The following is a 22,710-nucleotide window of genomic DNA, read 5'->3' as shown; positions in this document are numbered from 1 at the left end:
CACGTACATCTTCCACGGGTAAATCGGATTCGAACGTCGGTACTAGTGCATTGTTCCTTAATTAATTCGAGCATTACATCCCTTTATAACTTTCCTAAAATAGGATTGAGGTTACAATTATGCTTATACGATAAATAATTAATTATTTATCGTATCTGTATCGTATTAAAGTACTATTGCCCTTAAAGCTTTAATAATACCTAAAAAAGAAAAGATACATATATCAATATGAATGTAAAAAGAATGGGAGCCGAGGGTAAAAGACATTAAAGATTGATGTGTCTTTAGTGCAGAGTAGTCTCTTATCATCATATTTTGTTTGTTTGGGATTTGTGTGATTTATTTTAACAGCCGATATAGCTTATGCTTGTATTGTTTAAAGAACTACTTATTCAATTATCCTGGTCTCACCATTCCACTCTGCTGTATTTTATGTTATGTATACCCTTTTGATCGCGAGATTTTATTCAACAACTCCCTCTTAGCATTTTATTCAATCACCTAAATTATCTCATTTAGTTTTTTAATTTTTTAATCATACGGATTATTTACAGTACTCGATGGTATTCTCCTTTTTTTTTTTTATTATTCTTTTTTCACTGAAGCACTACTTCAATGCAGGCTAATGGATAATATAGTAGTTCGTTTTATTAAATATTACTTCGATTACTTATTCAATATTCATTTTGACTATTCCCTTCGTTGTCATTTACATAGTTCCATTATTACTGTATGTGTAAATAAATGTACACAGCATTGTGTGTCCATTTATTTCAAACATATATTGCATTGTAAATTCTCAGGTAACCAAATATAACAAATTCAATACATATGGAAAAATATATTTTTAAAATCCAAACATTTGCGTTTATTAAACATATGAAAAAATTGGTCTCTCTCTCTCTCTCTCTCTCTCTCTCTCTCTCTCTCTCTCTCTCTCTCTATGAAATATGACAATATTTTATTGATTAATGTTTTTATACATTTTTTTTTGTAATATTTTTATGAGATTCGTCATCATTCTTTAAGTATAAGAAATAATGATTATTCAATCTTCACTTTTGAAATTTGTCGCATAAGTAGACTAAGAGATATTATGCAATAGAAATTAGAACATATCGAAAGGTATATAAACGCTTATATCTAAGGACACTTTTATCTTACATTACAATTGTAATCTTATCGATATATTCCATCAGTAATAATTATCTTGCATAATACCATGATAATGATGATGATTATATACGACCATCCTATCTGCTTTTTAAAGTGAATAATGTTTTTTGGTTTTTTTTTTTTTTTTAACGTATCTAATTACAATAATTATTTGAAAATTTATGTATGAAAATGTTCCATATTCTTCTAATAAGTTAAAAACAATTGCATTTTTTAATATTATAAATAAAATAAAATTATTTTACCTTAAGCTATTAATACATTAAATAATTTTATAAGACTAAATTCAAGTAAAACTTTCTTTCTCTACTTTAAAATATACAAACTGACATTCTCTAGTTTTTTTTCTTTTCTTTTCTTTTCTTTTCTTTTCTTTTCAAATACATACATACTATTGACTTATACATTTTATTCATTGTTATGATAATATACGCCTTCGGTCACGAACGCTTCAATCTTTAGTATAATGGTATATATCCTAATGTCGAAGGATTTTCATACTCCTTTCAGAAATTTTCTGCTCGGAATCTGATTTTATTTCGTGATATTTTCGAAACTCCTTGCAAAGCCGTGCTTTTTGTTGATTTAAAAAGGATTTAATTCAGCTTCGTGTTTTTCAAGAAGTTGTTCTCTAAGAAATCTTAAATCTTTTTTTAGTTCTGAATATGAAACTTTTGTACTTACATGTAAAATTGAAGATTTAGAAATATGTATTAAGTCAAATCATATATCGGACGATTTAAATGGTGAAACTAGGCAATAATAGAAATGACAAGAAACTTCAATTAACGCTTTTTACTTTATATCCAATTGAAAATAATTATAATGCTTGTTTCATAATGAATTATCTTAATGAATTATCTTGATTAATTCTGTTTATTTAATTGTTTAGATATATAAGAAAATAGGTGAAACATGTTTACAGATGGACATGTGTACTGTAACGACCTATCAGGTGTCGATCGAACGTGCAAGGGTACGCAAAATTATGGAAAATTATTAGCTCGATCTATCTGAACGGAATGGTAAGGAGCGAATTTTTAATAAAGTGGACCATCACTAGTCTGACTTTGTCAATTTTTCTACGTTAAATTAGCCGACCTTATATTGTTGACAATTAACAAGACTATGTCGATTGACAGAAATTCGTGGCACGTTACCCCTTGCACTTCACCACGACGAAATGCAATTGACCCCTTTTTCAAAATTACGAATGAAAATCACCAATCGACATAAAAACAGCGGTATTATATGAAAAGATGCATTGAGACAAATTTGCTGGTGTTTTACGATAATGTTTTGTATTTATTCGAGCTGCTTCACTATAACGTCAGAATAATATCATATTCTTATTGAGACACGCACACGGACACATAATGAACGCGTTAGTCATTCTCTACGTAAATATATGGCGTGAAAGCTAGCTAGGAAAAAGGAAAACGCATAAAGCTACGATAAAAAAAGAAACAAAATGAAAGAGAACAAGAGACGAAAAGTGTACGAACGTTCGAGCAGCCTCTAATGCAAATCACGTGGGAATCTCTCATCCAAAACAGCATTGCACAATCAAGCAGAAAGGAAAGGCATACCACCAAAACATCTCCCACGCGTCTAGGCTCCGAGAATCAAGTGCAAAGTCAATGAAGCGATAATCCAGTTAGTTGAGCACTCGCTTCTCTCCGGGGTAAATCGACTTCAATATACAACTGTCTCCGCTCGCTCCGATCCAAGCTCCACTCCACGGCATTGCCCTGTTTCATAAAATAATTTACAAGAGCACGACAATACCGGAACAAGTACACGTCGAAACATCGGAAGTGTAAGGACAGACGTGTCTATACGACAGCCAATGATTGAGATTTGTCGTGGAAGCCCGGACAGTGTTAGACAAGTGCTTGATCCTCCGGTGGAAAATCATCCAAGTCCCGTCGAAGCCAGTGTAGTCAAGTCGGACAACCATCGAGCCCAAAGGAAGCCAGTCCATCGCCGAGGGGCGCCGATGTTAAGTCGGCCAAAACCAAGTCGTACAAGCATGGCTGACACGTTACTTTGCAATTACGTAATGTCGAGTTGGCTGAGCGACACTTTGGCGCCTTAAACTTCGATTCGGAGCTATTGTTCGGATATGACGATCTGAGATTTCACGCCGCGCATTAATAGTTTCATCGACAGCATTTATTTATTCGGTCGTATTCTCGCTCTTTGTTCCATCATTGTCAATATATAGTTGACGGTAAAGCTCTCGGTGGGCGAATTCAATTATGGCGCAGTACAGCTATTTTGATATTCGGTACCATAGTATAAGTCAATTATATTACAACAATGGAGAATATCTTCAATTTGTCAAGGGATTATTTGGTATAAATAATTCAATGGGACTGTAAGCAATTTTTAAGTGACGTTAGTCGTTAATTATTACTTAATCGTCCAAATAATAATCTTTGCTGTAATCGATTGGTCATCAAGATTTTTCAAGCCTTTACAAATGACAATGTAATATGCGAGATAACCAGTCAATACCCTGCATCCACGACAATAACAACAACATAAATAAATAAAAAAATTTCAATACCAACTATGTTATTTTTCAATATAATTTCCAAAGTTTTGTGAAAGACGTTTTAACTTGTATTTGAATTTTTGTTAATGTTTTATGTATTTTCACTGCTTCCTATGGATACATTAATATAAAAATTTATAGAGTAAATAAATAACCAACATAATCTCGGTAATTAAATTTGTCTCTTACAAGTATGCTTAAAAAATTAATTTTTAACGTGTTTTTCTTTTTTTAATAAACACAAAAAAGTATTGGTAATTTTGATAAATCTCTTCTTTTTTTTTCTTTTTTTTTCTTTTTTTTTTCTTTTTTTTTTCTTTTTTTTTTCTTTTTTTTTTCTTTTTTTTTTCTTTTTTTTTTCTTTTTTTTTTCTTTTTTTTTTCTTTTTTTTTTCTTTTTTTTTTCTTTTTTTTTTCTTTTTTTTTTCTTTTTTTTTTCTTTTTTTTTTCTTTTTTTTTTCTTTTTTTTTTCTTTTTTTTTTCTTTTTTTTTTCTTTTTTTTTTCTTTTTTTTTTCTTTTTTTTTTCTTTTTTTTTTCTTTTTTTTTTCTTTTTTTTTTCTTTTTTTTTTCTTTTTTTTTTCTTTTTTTTTTCTTTTTTTTTTCTTTTTTTTTTCTTTTTTTTTTCTTTTTTTTTTCTTTTTTTTTTCTTTTTTTTTTCTTTTTTTTTTCTTTTTTTTTTCTTTTTTTTTTCTTTTTTTTTTCTTTTTTTTTTCTTTTTTTTTTCTTTTTTTTTTCTTTTTTTTTTCTTTTTTTTTTCTTTTTTTTTTCTTTTTTTTTTCTTTTTTTTTTCTTTTTTTTTTCTTTTTTTTTTCTTTTGACAAATTATTCTAAACTATTCGTGTAAACAAAGAAAACATTGATCTTCTCTGATTTCTCAATGTACAGAAAACTATTATAATATATTTATAATATAGTAATTTATTTTATTAATAATGGGTATGTAAATGTAAATGCTCAAGATGTAGTTGTTATATTACAAATACTAAAATATAAATGGACTCGATATATGTTTATATATATATACATGTATGGGTGTACATTTATATATTATTTATTTGTAAGGTTTTATAAAAATAATTCTATTTATGAGATATCAAAGCTTATATAGTTCATTTTAAACGTTTGATCTTTCTTTAATAATAAAAATTTTTCCTTACATCTTGTAAAATTAAATTTTCATCATTTTCAGCTTATAGAATGAATAGCATTACTTATAGAATTTGAATAAAGAATTCATTTCGAGAGCTTTGCAAGATTGAAAATCTTGAAAAAATCGACACCTCTATATAAGAAATAAATCGAAATAAAAAATTATCAATGTTCATAAATAATACGTATAAAATGATTGATATTAAATAAATGGTTTGCCAATATTACATAAAGTTTCTTAGTCTTGTGAAAAGCGTATTTCAATTGCCTTGAGGTATAACTTTAATATAACGTAAGCATAACTTATAAGATTATTATATTTTATTTTTAATCGTTATGTAAGAACATCTTCAATGATATTAAATAAGTTTCCACAATTCAAGTGCATACAAAATTGATTAGACTTTTATGAAAATATAATTAATAATTAATGAATTTTTATATCTCGCTCTTGTCCTATCAATTATTATACTCCAATAATTTGACAAATCGTGTCACATCAGATATTGCAATTACATTAACTTCAATATGATAAGAATTTATTTAAACTATTTAAATATTTATCAGTCATATCTACTAGATATATACATTACATAAATTTGATTCGGCCAAGTCACACAATTATTTGAACTTAATATAAATAATATATAATGTCTGTGAATAATTATAACGAATAAAGCTATTAAATGTTCTCTTTAAGCACAAGTTCTTCACCACATCATTGCTTATTAAATACGTACGTACCTGTAGATAGTTCATATGCTAATATATACGCACATACTTGCGCAAAATCATATCCGAAAAGAACTATATTATATATTTATTTACTTTTAGTCAACGTGTTTGATTAATAAAACGTGAAAGGTAGTTAATTGGATTTTAATAAACAATGTTATATTACATATATTTTGATATGTTTTAAATAAATTTTTATGGCAATTTTTACAAATAGTTATATTGTTCGAATAATAATATGCAGCACATATCCATATATGCGTTTACTAATCAGATAACAAATTTAAATCATTAGTCGATCGAACCAATCAAAAGTATGCTTCATTAATTTATCCACTTTTAATCGAGTCTTTTAAAAAGTGAAATTTAAATTTTTAAATTTTCACCTCGACAGTACGCATGGCTCGCGCTCCCGACTGTAGAATTTTTACTTTTGATTAAGTTAATCTATCTCATCATGGAAATTCTATAACAATATAGATATAACATTATCAATATTTAACTGTCCGGCAATATAATTGATAATCGAGGAAGTGCTTTTATGATCACGCACTACTGTATCAAATAAATCGTGTCATTGCAATAACATTTTAATAAGAAATTAAAATTTTAAAATTGGATGGGAATTTCCAAAGGGCGTAGGGGAGGGGCCGTTTTAATTCCCATATAATAATTAATACCAATGAATCAGGTAACCCGATGGAGCACTTGGGAATTTTAAACTACGATGAAAAGGATCTAGAATCACGTATATTTCATATTATAATACGCGAGACAATACGATTGCCCCTCGTGAGAATGAGCTATTGGCATGCGCGTACGTAAACCCATGTGAACGGAGAAAACAAGTATAGCTATGTAACAGGAGTGAGAGAGTAAGAGAGTGAGAGAGAGAGAGAGAGAGAGAGAGAGAAAGAGAGGAAGAGAAATAAGAGGCTTTGCATGTGTTTATCCAGTACATAAGGACGCTACGCGAGCAGATTTACGAAGCACGGGACATGCGTGGAGTACCGCTCCTGGTTGTCGGCAATAAACAGGATAAACTGCCGTCCTCTGTGGCCACTAGCTCCCGGCATCGAGACATCGTCAACCTCGTCCGCAAACACTGGAGATGCGGATACGTTGAGTGCAGCGCGAGATTCAATTGTCGGGTCGTCCAGGTGAGTTGGATCCTAACGAGAGAAGCAAAATCCTCACCGACTCTTCCTTCCTTGCCTTTCTCCAGTTCGCTTCTTTCGACTATTCCACAGCTTTCATTTTATTCAATTTATTTTACCAAGACGTGTGCCATTCGCAATATGTCATCGATGTGTATGAGTGTGAGATCGCACTCGAAGCCAATCCGTGACTTATACGTACAAATAAAGCGGAGTGAGCCGAGAGTCTGCCCGTACGCGTGTAAATAAATCTGAATAATGTACTTCTGCAGATTAATTTTATTGTATTTGAATTTTTTATTATTAAAGTTGATCGGTCATTTAATAAAAAAAAAAAACAAAAAAAAACAAAAAAACAAAAAAAAAAAAACGCAAGATTTATTAAATATATTCAACAAACAATTTTTTTTTCTCCGCATATACGATTGTGCGTGTCTTAAAATAAAATTTGTTCATCGATTACAGATTAAATTGATTTAATGCATATAAATTAGTCGACGTTGTAAAAATTGATTTCTATTAATTAATAATATAATGTAAGCATATTGTATTATAGATATTCACGACGACAATCGCATTATTTTTCATTTTCTTTTCTAACATCACACGTAATACAATGAAGTAATTTGACTTTTAATAAGATTATTGCTTACATGATTTATAGTTATTAAAGGAGATCGATACACTTTGCATCTGAGATCTTACAAAAATCTAAATAATTGTCTAGTACAGTGTTACATATTTACAAGTCAATGTTAAATACATTCTCGGCTATGCCAAATCGTGTGTCAATTCAAAAAGATTTTTGTAGCTACAGCGTCATATGGAAAAAATGGATTTTTCTGAAGTTCTTGTAAATAATAGCAAATAACTGCCATAGAATTTTATTTTACAAATCTTTTATTCAATTGCAAATGTGAATTAATTTATATTATAATATAACGGGCTGACTATCATACATTTTTAAATCTTAATATAATGTAGTAAATATAATTTGAGCATGAAAAAGTATATAAAAATAATAATAATACAACGAAGCCTATAAAATTTAATGAACTAAATTTTTTTTAATAATAATTTTAAAGAGCGTTTAAAATTCAAGGAACGTTATTTGGAAATTAATTAAAAATATTATGATGCGTAATAATTAAAACTAATCTTGGTGCTTGCACATCCTTATAAAATTTATGGAAAAAGATAATAAGAGTATTAGTACATCGTAAATAAAATATTTTTTTAATATATTTAATTAAAGTAGAATTTAATTCGTTGCGCATTAATCCCTTGAAATTAATTGGCCAAATTAGAAGCCTTACCATGAAATTATTATTTTCATTAGCTGAATGCATTTAAACGACAATTAAATAATGTAGAGTTTATTTATCTCCTCGTATACTGGCGTATAATAATAACACAAAAGACATTCACAAGACAAAAAACACATACACAAAGTGTTTGTTTATTGGATAAAGAATGTTCAAGCCTCTCTTCACGCTTTAAGAAATACGTGGATAATAAAAATAAGAAGATAATAAATCAAGACAGAGGAGAGATGAAGTAAATTGTCAATAAATATAAAATACTTTTGCATGGAAATGTGATTTGTTTGACATACTTGTAATGCGCAGGTCTTTCGCGAACTGATGAAAAGTATCCAGGCTGTGGAAGGTAAATCGTCTTCGCCAACGCCTACGAGTTCGCAACCACTTCGTCCACATCCACAGGTGGGCGGTGCGGTCGGCAATGTCGGCACCGACAAGTGCATACTTCTCTGACATTAAATGAAAGGGTCACTGTTGCTCTCTTTGCTCTTGGAGCCGAGGAAGCATTTTATTACTACGCACGTTGGTGAAAACGAGCTAGCAGCTTTTAATCGCGACTAAAGAAATCAATAATAATGTATAAAGATCATACGAATAAAGACAACCCGAATAGCCCTTTCCTAAGCATTAAGTAAGAGAAAGTTAATGGAAAATGGAAAATCGATTATCAAATAAGCGAACAATAATGGTGACTTAACGAGCGTAGCGGAACCTACGATTGTTTAATTAAGGAGGGCAAGTTTGAGCTGAACCGACGACTTGACGTTGCAATTAAGTACGTACCACCTAATGCTTTCTGAACAATGTCGGAACAATATCTTTTGTTTGTCAAGAGTTTAAAGAAAATGTTGAATAGGTGGAGATAATTTATTATTGAACGTGCACGGCCTAATGCAGCAATGTGTCATGCGTGGCATAGGGCGGCTCAAGCAATACTATTATTATCGCGTGATGATCACGCGTTGTATATTTTGCTATTATAATAAGCATCGAGAGAGTTCTTTCGCGCCGTACTAGAATTTATAGAACGAAAAGCAAGAAAAAATTATAATACAAAAATTATATAATTTTCCGTAAGTTTAATAATTACGGGATCCACGTCGAGTAATATACCACGTGTTTTTAGTGATGAATATAGGCTAGTAAAACTGACAAAATGAAAAAGGATTGATTAAACAAACGTTAACGAGCCATATGCGTTACATACAGTATATTGTTTGTAAAATATGAAAAAATTGATTAAATAATAATAATAATAACAACAACAACAACAACAACAACAACAATAATAATAATAATAATAATAATAATAATAATAATAATAATAATAATAATAATAATAATAATAATACTAATAACAATAACAACAGCAACAACAACAGCAACAACAACAACAACAACAACAACAACAATATTAATGATATGAGATTTTAACTATAGGTAATATTATAAAGCGTTAATGAGAATAAGAAAAACGTGACTCTATATATTATAATAATGCTAATGTCAATTTGTCGACTTCGGGATAGAAAATTTATCAACTTTGATAGCATTGACTGAAGTATGCAGAATAATAATTGCTAAATACACAATCGCACTTTATAATGACGATAATGATAATGATTGTGTTAAAAAAGAGAAGAGAGAGCGAGAGCGAGCGAGAGAGAGAGAGAGAGAGAGAGAGAGAGAGAGAAAATTGAAAAATTAAAATGAAGCTTTTTTAAGATTTCTATATACGGTTTATCAGTTTTATTTGATCGATATGTATTTTTGGTATAGATGGGTTTGAATAAACGACAAAAAAAAAAAAAAAATGAGAAATAAAACGCTGTGACACGTTATGTGATTTTTAGTACAGGATGGTAAAATAAGGTAAGATAAAGTAACAAACAAAAAAAAAATGGTAAAAAAAAGGAGAAAAAGAAGAAAAAAGAAAAAAAAAAGTGATAGAGTTCAATTTTACAGGAGTGAAAGAATAACACAGATACATATATATATATATATATATATATATCTATATATATATCTATTATTGGAGTGCCAAGTTTATATTTCTTACACTTAATTTAGAATCACGTATACAGGGTGTATAATTATTTATGTGTGGTAATGTTCATTCCAAAGAATCCTTTATGGGCGTGAATTGTTAACATAGAATATATTTTATTCTACAGTTTAACCCTTCCGCGTAATTAAGTTAATTATAATGTGTACGTTTTACCTTGAGGTGATTCATTTTCGTAACTGAGCTGCGCGAACATAATTGAAACTGTGCCATGTTATATTATTAGCTAAATAACCTATCGAATATGTAATATTCGCTAATTGTTTTTACCAAAATTTTCTCGCATACTTTATTAGTTACAAACAAAAGCTGACTACGCAGTTCGTGTATTAAAAATATGAGAATGTAAACTGTAAACGTTGTTGCAATTTGAGATGTGGCGGGAGTAACGACGACAAGTGAGAAATAAATATAGTAAAAACCTTGACATCAGCTGTATTCAGTACCTAACCTTTCCTTCTAAATTCTCAAGTGGTCTTTTGCTAGCTCATTTCATTATACGAAATTCTCGGTTACAATGGCTTCTAAGCAACTTTTTCAGTGTAATTTTTAAACTCACAATGTTATTTCGTGACAAGTCCAAGGGGTAGAATAAAAATTACTGCGTTAGCGAACGATAGTTCATCAAAATGTTTCAACTCTGTCGAAATGTGAAAATTAAATACCAATTCTTGGAATCAGCAAACGTTCTACTTTTCAAAATTGATAGTTCAACATCGTCTAGCAATTCTACAACTAATAATGAGAGCTTTGTGTTAAAGGTAAAATTTTATTGTATTTTAGGTTATGTCTTCCAACTATATATTTTTATTATGTAAATTTGATGTAATTCGGTAATATTTACATAATTGGTTCGATAGTGTAATTCAAAAGAAAAATTTATATTGTCATACTGCTGACAGAATTAAGGTATACGTATGCCTTCAAAACTATTTTATCGATTTTTTTTATCAAACATTTGATGACGTATTGGTAAATTTAATAGCTATTTACTTCCAATTTTAACATTAATTATTTAATTGCTCTGCGTCGGTTAATTAAGAAAATTGAACAATAAAAATATGTATTTCAATTAGATAAACGAACGAATTATTTTAAAGAATTAAAATAATCACGGGATTTGTGTTTGGTAATTAGAATCATATAAACGTAAAAATTCATGCAATGCATTCGTCTAATCATTATTAGGCCGTAAATATTTCCTTAAAAAAAAAAAAAAAAAAAAAAAAAAAAAAAAAAAAAAAAAAAAGTAAATAAAAAGAAAAGAAAGAGAAAAAAATGATAACAAACATTTCGTGTAAACAGTTTAATCGATACCTTATTCTCACTGAGTTTTACTACTTTAAAATTTTCATTCAAATTCAAATAAAAAATGATAACAAACATTTCGTGTAAACAGTTTAATCGATACCTTATTCTCACTGAGTTTTACTACTTTAAAATTTTCATTCAAATTCAAATGTTGTGCAAGCCAATATATATATATATATATATATATATATATATGTAGCAGTATCATATTAAAAAATGGATTTTTAACGACGTTCGTGACCCTTAAACATATTGCTTAACATCAACAAAATTAAAACATAGAAATGTTTATCAACTCATTTTACAATGAAATACAATTTTTTAATATTGTCGACGTGTTTTATGCATGAAAATGCAATGATCCAGGGCACTGCGCAAAGTGCGAGACTTAATAAGAATTATGTAAACCGAAACCTTCGTGTTATTAATTTGACATGTTTTTTTTTTTTTTTTGCTGGGGTTATATTGTAGCTATTGTCGACGAGGGGAGTACCGAGCACGAGTACGGATCTCAAGGAAGCTTTGTGCGAAAAAATACCCCTCCATCATGATCTCCTGAGGAATTTTCAGCAACTCCATGGATTGGATGTGGTTAGTCAAGTCACCGTCAATGATATCTATCGCGGACTCAGCGGCGTAGATGTTTTAATTCGGGAAACATCGGAGGTCAATACGAAAAGCCAAGTAAGACTTATTTTCCTCGATACATGACGCGATACTTTAAATAAACGAATTGCGTTAAAAATCATTGTGTAGATCCTTCCATTTCCTGTTTGTTACTTGCTAATAAACTCGACAAACGTATGTTTACAATCAGTACCGATTATAGATTATCATTATTTTTACATTATTTTAGTGATATGGAATTTATGCAAGTACTTGATTAGCATATTAGCGGCAATAGCAGTGTTTGTGAAAACTAATAATTTACTCGACATCATTAAGTTTTTAAATAAACGAAATTTTCATATGGAATTTGTCCCTGAAACGCCCGTATAAGTTTTTATCTATAGCAATTTCCTACCGCTTTATTCGATCGTTGTGCTATAGAATTAAATTCGGATGAACTTTTTGGTTTGCTATAAAAGCTTTTGTAAAATCAATGTGATATTAAAAGTTTCAAATTGATAAAAACAGCGTTACTAAGAAAGAGTATGGGAAGAAGAATTTCTGCCGTAGAATATTATGAATGCGCTTTTGAAAATAATGTATGCCCACAAAAAATAAATAAATAACAAGATATATATATATATGTATAGAATCACTTGTCAACGTACAACGTTAATTGTAATTACTTTATATATAAGCATTATTTATTTATTATTTTTTATAAACGCACGTTTATAAAAAAGGAAAAAAAGAAAAAAAAAGAAAAAAGAAAAACATAGTTACATTTATCTGTTACATTAATTTTGTTATGTTTATATTTTTAATATTTTTATAATCCATTAACATTAAGTAATATTGTTGATAAAGCTTTTCACGCTTCCAAAAATTCATTAATAATATAATTTTATAATACTTTTAAGAGCTACGGTAATAACACGTATGTTTACAGAAGGTAAAGTGTTGTGGCATATGTAATCGCCGAGTCATAAATCATAGATTATTTTGCAAGTAGAACATCAAACAAAATAACAATAATGAGAATACATTTTTTTTCTACTTATAGAAATAATTTTCTACCTCACTGTCCCATATTTTTCCAATACTTTAACATCTTCATTGTAATCAATGATTTTTATGATATTTTTTTATAAACATTTGCTTAAAATAAAATGCCTTAAAATTATTAATATATATATATATATATATATATATTATATTATATTATATTATATTAATATAATAATAAAATTAATATATTACGGCATTTTCCAACAAATGTTCATTACAATATCAAAGATAACGATCATTTGTTGTCGTCGTCGTCGTCATCGTCGTCGTCGTTGTTGCTTTCGTTATTATTATTATTATTATTATTATTATTATTACTATTATTATTATTATTATTATTATTATTATTATTATTATTATTTGTATTACATGCCAAGAGAAAGATAATGAAATGTTGATTAAAAGGAGACAATCGCGACTAATGCTGGTATTGTTCAATAGCAGTGACTGAGAAAGAGCAAATTGCTCAATTATTCAAAAATATATCACTATATTTAAACGTCGATTAAAATCACGAGCTACTGAGATATGATATAACATTGAAAATATGATAGTAAGGCAAATAAATGAATTTAAAACGCTAATCTTGCTCAATGAAGACTGTGTAGAGATGACGTCCAATTCTCCTTTCAATCGAATATTCGCGAGTAGCTCTAATGCACTTTATTTCTCATGACTTCCATTTCCATTTTAAAACCATCATGTCAATCTCTTCTAATCCACATAAGCTCGTAACGGAGATAAACCGAGTGTGCGCTGAAAGTAAAAAACCGCAACTTCAGATAAAATACAGAGGATTATCCATACCGGAGCTCTTCGACCTTCTGCCCCGTAAGGGCAAGTCGCCCAGCCCCGAGGCCGTCTTCTGGCTCCTGCTGACCGGTGACGTCCCCACCATCCAGCAAGCGGAGTCACTGATGGCCGACTGGACCGAGCGCCGTGACAGACGCAAGGATTGGTGGTGGTCCGGGTCGCCCGGCAAGTCAGGGGGCGTAGTCGGCAACGTCCTCCGGGCGCTGCCGCAAAACGTCTCCCCCGTCGCGAGGTTGGCAATCGCACTCACAGCCCTCGACGCCGACAAGCATTACAAAGAGGCCCTGAAGACCGGAGCCTTGAGTTACACTTACTGGGAGGTGGGTCAAGCTATCTCGACATTCGAAACCGTTGCTCGACGGCCAATTCATAGGCCCTTTTATTTATTATTTTTTATCGAGGCAAGGATCAATGCTCGTTCGAACGTGTTTTTTATTTTTTGTTTATTCGACGTTCCAATAGCGTTCCGTTGCGTCGATATTGCATCCATTAGTTGTGCGATTTGGCCATTTTAGTCGTGTTCTTATTTAAAAATAATTTTCATAATGACGAGATGAAACGATTTTCGTATTATAAATATGATTGAATATGGATTTTAATATGGATCCTAATATTCAATTACATTCAAAATTAAGCAATGATTAATTTATTATATTTTCATAATGGTAAAATGATTATTTATTTCTTAATTGACATTTTCTTCAATTAATAAGGGAAATATTAATTATTACATATTGATAAACATAATGGTTTCTAAATATTATTGAAACATTTTTTCAACAATTTTAAACATTAAATAATAATATAATGAGTAGTCGGTGCTGTAATTAATGATACAAATTACAAATAATAACGGAAAATTTCGATCGAAACTTAATACATAATTATATTTCACTTGATCTAAATTTTTGTAAATAAAAATGCTTGTAACCTGCCTAAGGAGTATCGTTTTTCTTAATCTAATGTGTCGACAGTAATGTACAAATTCGTTACTTTCTTAATCTATTGCATTTTTCATATGTATATATATATATATATATATATATATAAATTGCTAAATATAGATAAAAATTATTGATATAAAAATGGACGTCTATATTTAATAAAACATTTAAATTTAAATCTAAATTATCCGAATTGGCGGAAACCTTTAATTTATTGATTTTGAAAATAGTATTGAGTTAAAATATTAAAAAGAACGTCCATTCAAACATCCATAAAAAAAAAAAAACAAAAATTTATTCAATTTGTTGAATAATAAAATTTATTAAAATTCATTATAATATTTTTATCTTGATATAGAGAATAAAAGTATTATAAAAAATGTATTTCAAATTATTTTTGTTAATGCTTCAATAACTAAATTGATATCAACATTCGTGTTTATTTATCCAGTATTAAACAATTATTATACGTTAAATTATTATTATTAAATGTCTCTCTTCATATAAAAGTTGCACGATTCTTTTAATAAAATTCTTTTTAACTAATGCAAAAATAAAACGGGATTAGTTCTATAGTACAAATTGAAAAATTGTAATTTTTTACAAATAATCAAAATCCACAATCCACACAAAAATGTTTTTGAGCACAAAGAATTTATTTTATCCTCAAATTTGAACGTTGACAATGTATTTACATGTATATTTACTGGATTTTTAATAACACTGTTTAAAAATCTATTATTTTACATGAATACATGTAACCAGATAAATAGTACAAAGAAAATGTTTATAACCGATATATAAATACATACGTATATATATATATATATATATATAGACACATCCATATATTTATACACGAATGTATGTAGATACGATGTATTATATGTCATAGTTTTTTATTCAAAATATAGAATATTAATAGATAAATTACATAAATTTAAATTACATAAATTTAAAAATTAAAAATACAGAGACATTATGTATTGCGTTGTACTATGAATAAACTTCTGACACACTTTAGCACGTGCACGCTATCGTTTTAAATATACCATACTTAAGCAGTATTTAAATAGACTGTGCTTTAAGTAAGGTTTCATTAATATTTTGATTAATAATTCATTAAACATAAAGCATTGCAACTTGATGTATGAACGAGATAAGTCGAAATTAAAAAAAAAAAAAACAAAACGCGAGCATGAAGTAAGCGATGTGAATGGTCCGTTAATGATACTTTAAAAAGTGCAGTGCACGCACAAAACCATGAAACTAACTCTCCTCCTTGGGAATTATTATCGCCCAACCGAACCGACTCATTAATTATATCTCTCGCACTGCAATATATAGCACATTTACGAGGACAGTATGGAACTATTGGCATCGTTGCCCGCCATCGTTGCCCTTGTGAGTGCTTGCGAGATGCAACCAACGCCCTTATCACTGCAAAAGTCCGATTGGGTCGAATTCTTTCTCGACTGTCTGCACAATACCGCCAACAACTTCACCGAGGCTCAGCAGCAGAGTCTTGGAGATTTTCTAAGGCTCTACATCACCGTGAACGCGTGAGTTATCCGTTTTTCAGCGGGAGGCCCGTCTACGAGCCTGATTTATACTTTCAGGCAATAACAAACACTTTCTTGAAATTTCTTGACAGCTTCCTGTCAATATTGCTTTTCATATTAAATTAATTAAACGCACATGGTGACATTAGAAAAGGCAAGCTTTTGTTATCTCATCAACTGTCGAGCTTGTGTTGGCGTATTTCAATCAAAATCAATATGAAATTCTTGTCGAAACAATTTCATTAGTACCTTTTTATTTATATTTTTTTTTTCTTTTCAAGAAATTAGATAATTCATAGGTACTCTCCTTAATTGAATTGCATTGAATATTAAGGTTAATCATCTCATTTATTTACCTTTCAAATTGATATTACAATGCCTCGGTACTATTTTATAAGCAGTATATTTTTATGTTATTCTACATATATATCGGATTTTATTTTTGATATTATTATGAAAGTTTATCGTAAAATTTATCAGCGCGCTTAATTGAGAAGCACTTAATTTTACTTTTACAATTTGATATTTTTATTTAATAACACTAATTATTAAAATTTTAAAGCAAATTTGTTTATTAGTATAAAATTCTAGCACTTTATAATTTTACTACGTAATTATAACATCTAAGAGAAATTTTATTATTATTAAAATTATCATTATTTTTAAAATATCAATTGTTCACATCTTCTCTGTATTATAAAAAATGCATATTATTGTGCATGCGATACTTTTATAATTAAAATATTTCTTTATAATTGTTTATAAATTAATGATCGTGTTTGACTATTTTAAAGTTTTGATATTCAAAAAAAACTTTTCTTAATTAAGCTTCTGAAAGTTTAACGTAAATGTTTGATATTTAATTATTTATAAAATATTTTAAATATTGCTATGTATTTGTTAAGAAGAAGATGATGGAGAATGGACAGTAGTATAAATTTAAATTGTTACTATTACTAGTAATCTAATAAATAAACAATGTCGCCAGTAATAATTAGCATTTTCAATAAATTTATATTACAATGTAAATTCATTAATTGGATACTTATATCGTTTTGATTTTCTTGTTTTTTACGATAATTTACAACATATATTAGAATTAAAAATCTTTTATAATATATTAGATTTATTAATATTGAATTATAAATAAGGCGATCTTACTTAAACTTCAAACGTGATGGTTGTAATCTTAATTCTATCGATTTACTTGTTCGACACTAAAAAGCAAATCGAAAACACAATTGCACAATAGTATCACATTTGTTTATGGCGTGATATTTTTTTTAATTGTAATCGATTAACATTTTGCAAAATGGAAAATTTATATATTCTTTCATTGTAGTATGAGTTAATAATATATTATATAATTTAATATATGTGTTTGTGTTTTTGTCTCTGTGTGTGTGTGTGTGCGTGCGTGCGTGCGTGCGTGCGTGCGCGTGTGTGTGTGTGAGTATTATTTATAATTTACGAATGATATATTATTACTATTAAACTATATGTAAGCTAAAGACAATAGGGAAATTTCTTCTAATATGATAAGCTTCGGTTTTTTATTATTTGAAAAATAGAATATGAAATAGTATGTTGATAGGAAATTTTCCACAACAAATTTATGTAAAATTATGTAAAATTGATTTTATTAATATGCGAATGTAAAAATAATACAATGAAAAATATAAAACGTTATATTTCATATTTATCATATATTTACATAAGAGCTTGGGATTAATCTCTTTTATACGAAAGCATTGAATGCATTGATGAGGGTGAAAGTTTTTGTGGCTTATTTCTATAAAACTTTATTTGATAATTCTTTTATTAGGGACGATGACGGAGGAATACCAGGAGCACACGTGGCACAGATTATGGGATCCTGCCAATTCGATGCAAGTCGAGCTTTAGCCGCAGGTGTACTTGCATATGCCAATGAACCCACAAGTGGTACACTCTATCAAGTATGTATTATACATCCATATGGCAAATATTCCTCTTGTGTACTAAAAGGATGGCGGTGTATGAAAATGGCAGCTTCAATCTAAGTAAAGTCGCAAAATTTTACTCACGCGATCACCTTCAAGTATATACTTCACGATAATCATAAATTACAAACTACGTTAGACTCAATTGTCAAATAATATTAACATTCATCGCTATTTTATTTACCGTATGAGCTTAATATTATACAAAGACGTTATATATAGAAAGACAGTTCATTCATTTAAAATATAAATAGATATTTATTATTGAAAAAATAATGATTAAAAATATTTTAAATATTAAAAGATTAATACATTTAATATTACATTCAAAATTTCCATATGAAAACTTTTATTTAGCGCATTAGTTTTAAAAATGATTTATACAATATAAATTAATTAAAACGTGATTCATAGTTCTTTTTCTTCTTTTTTTTTCTAGTACATGAACTTCCTGATACAGTTACAAAATGCTGTTGGGCGAGAACCAAAACATGATATTTTGCGAAACTTTGTCAATACTCTTATTGAGAAACGATATCAAATAGCTGGTCATAAAATTTCACAATTCGAAGACTCGCGGTACAAGGTTTTGCAAAACTTTGTGAAAAATTATGTACCTAATAATTCAGAAATAAAGGTAACGACTGCGTACTCTTCAATTTAAACAATTATTATAAACATAATTCTCATAGAAAATTTTATAAGAAAATTTGTATATTAATTAGCTGTAATTAAATTAATTATACTTTATTAATTAATATTGTATAATTATTAAAATTAGTAAAATATAATATATAATATACAAAGTTATATATTTATAGTGGCTTTAAGTATTAATGTTATTTTATACTATTTTATACTATTTTACTAATGAGTTATAGTATGGCAATGTATAATTGTACTAATTAAACAATTTGTTTTAGTTATCCCAAGAAATATCTGACATTTACACTAAACAATTGAAGCAAGCAAGAAACCACTCGGTAGTCGCTGAGCAAAATGCAATCGCGGCACCTTTATTTCAAGTACAACTACTTTTATAATTAATCTAACGTATAAATAATCATCTATATAATTGTTAAAAGTAAAAGTATGAATGATTCCAAATTATGTCTGCGTAGTTTTACGGTTTGCGAGACATGGATTATAACCAGCTTCTGCTATGCATGTCACGGGCTCTCGGCATTGTGGCTTCAATGATATGGACAACAGCTTTAAACGCACCGGTTGAGCGACCGAGATCGAAATGTACCTACACGTATTTCAACGACTTTAGGCATAACCCTTCGAAACCCCGCTCCAGGTCTACGAAAATTACAAGAACACCGGGAAATAAAAATGCAAAGTGATATTGACGATTGAAAAATTACAATACGACTAGAACTATATGGTTATGTGAAAGTAAATCTGTGGTCGAACATAAATGATGAGCTATATGGTATTATATTATTTAGATAGACGCCAAATATTTCTTACCATTCTTATTAAATTTTAATGAATATTTTACTATTTATTTGATTGCATGAAAATATATAGAATGTTAAATTTGTATTTTAATATTTTACGCTTAAAAGTAATATTAAATCATAATTAATTAATGAACTTAAAATGATGTCCACTTAAAATTATGTGTAATTAGAATGTAATATTTATTGATATATATATATATATATATATAGTTACTTTTAAAAGTACTGTGGAAGCTTCTGAAAGATAAAAGATTAAAGAAACGTTAAGAAAACAGTAGTTTGTTTTTTTATAACCATCCATTATTTATAAAATGTTCGATAATAAAATTTATATTATTGTTCGATTAAAGTAATAGTTAAAAAATATGTTATAAATGTTTCATAAACTATGATATAACTATATCGCAATTATGTTAATTAAAGTAAATTCAATTATACGTATTATTTATAAAGCAACTATAAGAAAATAAAATTTTTTTTTCATAAGTGCCTCCATAAAACTAAATAGTACGTGAATAAATGTAGACTAATTAATGTATTCACACTTCTACATAATATCAGATGTGTGCGTGTGTGCGTGCGCGCGTGTGTGTAATCTAACATATCACCCGTTGATATATAAAAATAGAACATAATTTTTTATTTATAATTAAACTTTATAATAATATAATATTAATTGCTGTATAAGGCTTACATAGGGCCAACATGGTAGAGGCTCTACTAAATATTTTTAAAAGAGCCTTTTATTTCATAATTTCTCTAACATTGTCTCGCCTAGTACTTGTATCTATGCTATATAGCAGACAAAACGATAGAACATATTGAAAAATCAAATCTTCTCAAATTATCGATTTGACACAACAATTCTATGTACACGTAATATGTAAATATTAATGTCAATGAAAATTCTGCATCTTCTTTCATTCGCTCACCTGTCGACGTATCCTTTAATGCAACCAACAATGCAAATTTCCTTTGACAGCTTATTTTTCAAACACTGTTTAATTATATATATTTTTATAACTTTCCAATTAAAAGCCCATGTATTCCATTTTGTCACGTAATAAATAAGTGATGATAGCAGAGGAATATTTATTTGCATACTATGCATACTATCTATCATAAGTGCCTTGTATCTGAAAACCTACTTTATTGATATCGTTTGAAACAGATTTATGACAATACACGCACTTTTCATGCTGCTCTTGGCAATTACTAAAGCAAGTGATTTAATATCACTATTACGCAACTAATACAATTAAATGTATTGTCTGTATTCCAAAATTCAAAACTCTAGTCGCCAGTAGTTATAAGCTCTTAATCTATGATGTACATACGGAAAATGTAAACCCGCGCAGCAGTTTTCTTTTAATAAACTTAATCGAGACGTTTCCTCTTCTATATTGACATTACTAAGCGTGTATGATAATGTTTATTGAGCAACATCTGTTGATCCTAATTAAAAAAGGTTGACTAAAAAGTAAGAAGACTATATTTTATAAAAGTTCAATTACACAATAATCGTACATTATATGATAAGAATAGATTTTTATTTAGAAAGTGATAAATATTTCAAATATTTCAATTAGGAAGGCGCGATTGAATAAATAAAACAAGAATTATTAGAAAAATTATTGTACAATTTTATCGAGCAAAATCCGTTGAAAAATATTAATTCTTCATAATTTGGATTTTTTTAAAAATCGAGTCCCTTTTTTTGACGATAATTTAACAATCGTGTAAGTGAAATATTTTTTTTTAAGTTTAAACATTTTTTATTTATAAGATTGAAATTTGACGTCAATTCTATTTTATTTATTAATTATTCTGATGCAATATAAATACCTACGATTTTAAACGATTTTCAAACACTACGTAATTCTCCTATTTTCATTTACGCAAATGTTTCTTTACTTGCGTAAGCACAATCTTAATTTACTATTGTTTGTTAATTTTTTGTAATATAGTAAATACTGAATTTAATAACTTGTGATGGAAGCGCAATGTAAAAGTGACAAAGCGCAATTTTATTAAGATTTTTCTCTTAATGGTCGATTCTCTTTCGATAGAACTATTATAAATTTGTATTAATTCAATATGTAAAACAATCAAGGCTTCTATTTATCTTTCCTCATCAATTTCAAAAAAAGCATTTTATTTAACAGACACGTTTAGAGAGCACAGTTTACAATGTAACGGTATTTCCTTATTCTTTTTGAAATTACAAAATTTGCAACTGCGGAAGTGGAAGGGATACATTCCTGCCCATTTTTTTTTTTTTTTTTTTCCCAAATAAGTATTTAATATGCTGTAGCCTATACCTAACCTATCTAGTTTAAAGTATTCTATGTCAAGTGACAATGACAATGGGTGTCGATTATGTCTATAGTGTCATTTAGTTTGATTTTAACTTTCCCTTACCTTAACTATACAGACAGATTTAATACTTGAAACAATTTTATTAATTTTGTTACTAGATTTGTAAATTTTATATTAATAAGGGTGAAAAGTTTAGTATCGCTGCGAAGCTGTTAAATTGTTAGAGGTTAGTAATATACCGTTTGACTAATATGGATTTACTTTATGCCATATGAAAAACAGTGTGATGAATAATAAAGATGAATAATAAATTCCGAAAATGTATAATATATTCAATTAGTTATAATATAAAATTAGTTGTATTATAATCAATCAAATTGATAAATACAAATACATGAATTTTAATTTCTAGCATTTTATTTGTTAATTAATTTTTCTATGACGAGGGCCTTTAATTAATTTTCACAAA

General features: G+C 28.4%; 2 protein-coding genes across 3 annotated transcripts in view; both read left to right on the top strand.

The window, feature by feature from the left end:
- The window catches only part of LOC105362752 (ras-like protein family member 10B), a 41,959-nt gene extending 33,209 nt beyond the window's left edge, over positions 1-8,750 (top strand). The window contains exons 5-6 of the mRNA XM_011500239.1: positions 6,577-6,780; positions 8,406-8,750. Of these exons, the coding sequence (XP_011498541.1) occupies positions 6,577-6,780; positions 8,406-8,552 (351 nt within the window). The 3' untranslated portion in view covers positions 8,553-8,750. The remainder of the gene's footprint in view (positions 1-6,576; positions 6,781-8,405) is intronic.
- Positions 8,751-10,165: 1,415 nt separating this feature from the next.
- LOC105362644 (citrate synthase, mitochondrial) lies at positions 10,166-19,912 on the top strand. 2 transcript variants are annotated; one of them, XM_011500127.1, is made up of 8 exons: positions 10,166-10,925; positions 11,947-12,159; positions 13,935-14,285; positions 16,257-16,471; positions 18,297-18,429; positions 18,893-19,090; positions 19,377-19,478; positions 19,575-19,912. In XM_011500127.1, the coding sequence occupies exons 1-8, from the start codon at positions 10,794-10,796 to the stop codon at positions 19,800-19,802; spliced, it is 1,572 nt and encodes a 523-aa protein (XP_011498429.1). In that variant the 5' UTR covers positions 10,166-10,793; the 3' UTR covers positions 19,803-19,912. The 2 variants fall into 2 exon arrangements, with proteins under 2 accessions (XP_011498429.1, XP_011498428.1); XM_011500126.1 differs by having other exon boundaries at positions 13,881-14,285.
- Positions 19,913-22,710: the final 2,798 nt, after the last annotated feature.

Source organism: Ceratosolen solmsi, unplaced genomic scaffold (assembly GCF_000503995.2).
Source record: "Ceratosolen solmsi marchali unplaced genomic scaffold, CerSol_1.0 scaffold41, whole genome shotgun sequence".
NCBI classification, from domain to species: Eukaryota; Metazoa; Arthropoda; class Insecta; order Hymenoptera; family Agaonidae; genus Ceratosolen; species Ceratosolen solmsi.
Note: the sequence above shows the minus strand (reverse complement) of the source record. Positions and strands in the feature narration are given on the sequence as shown.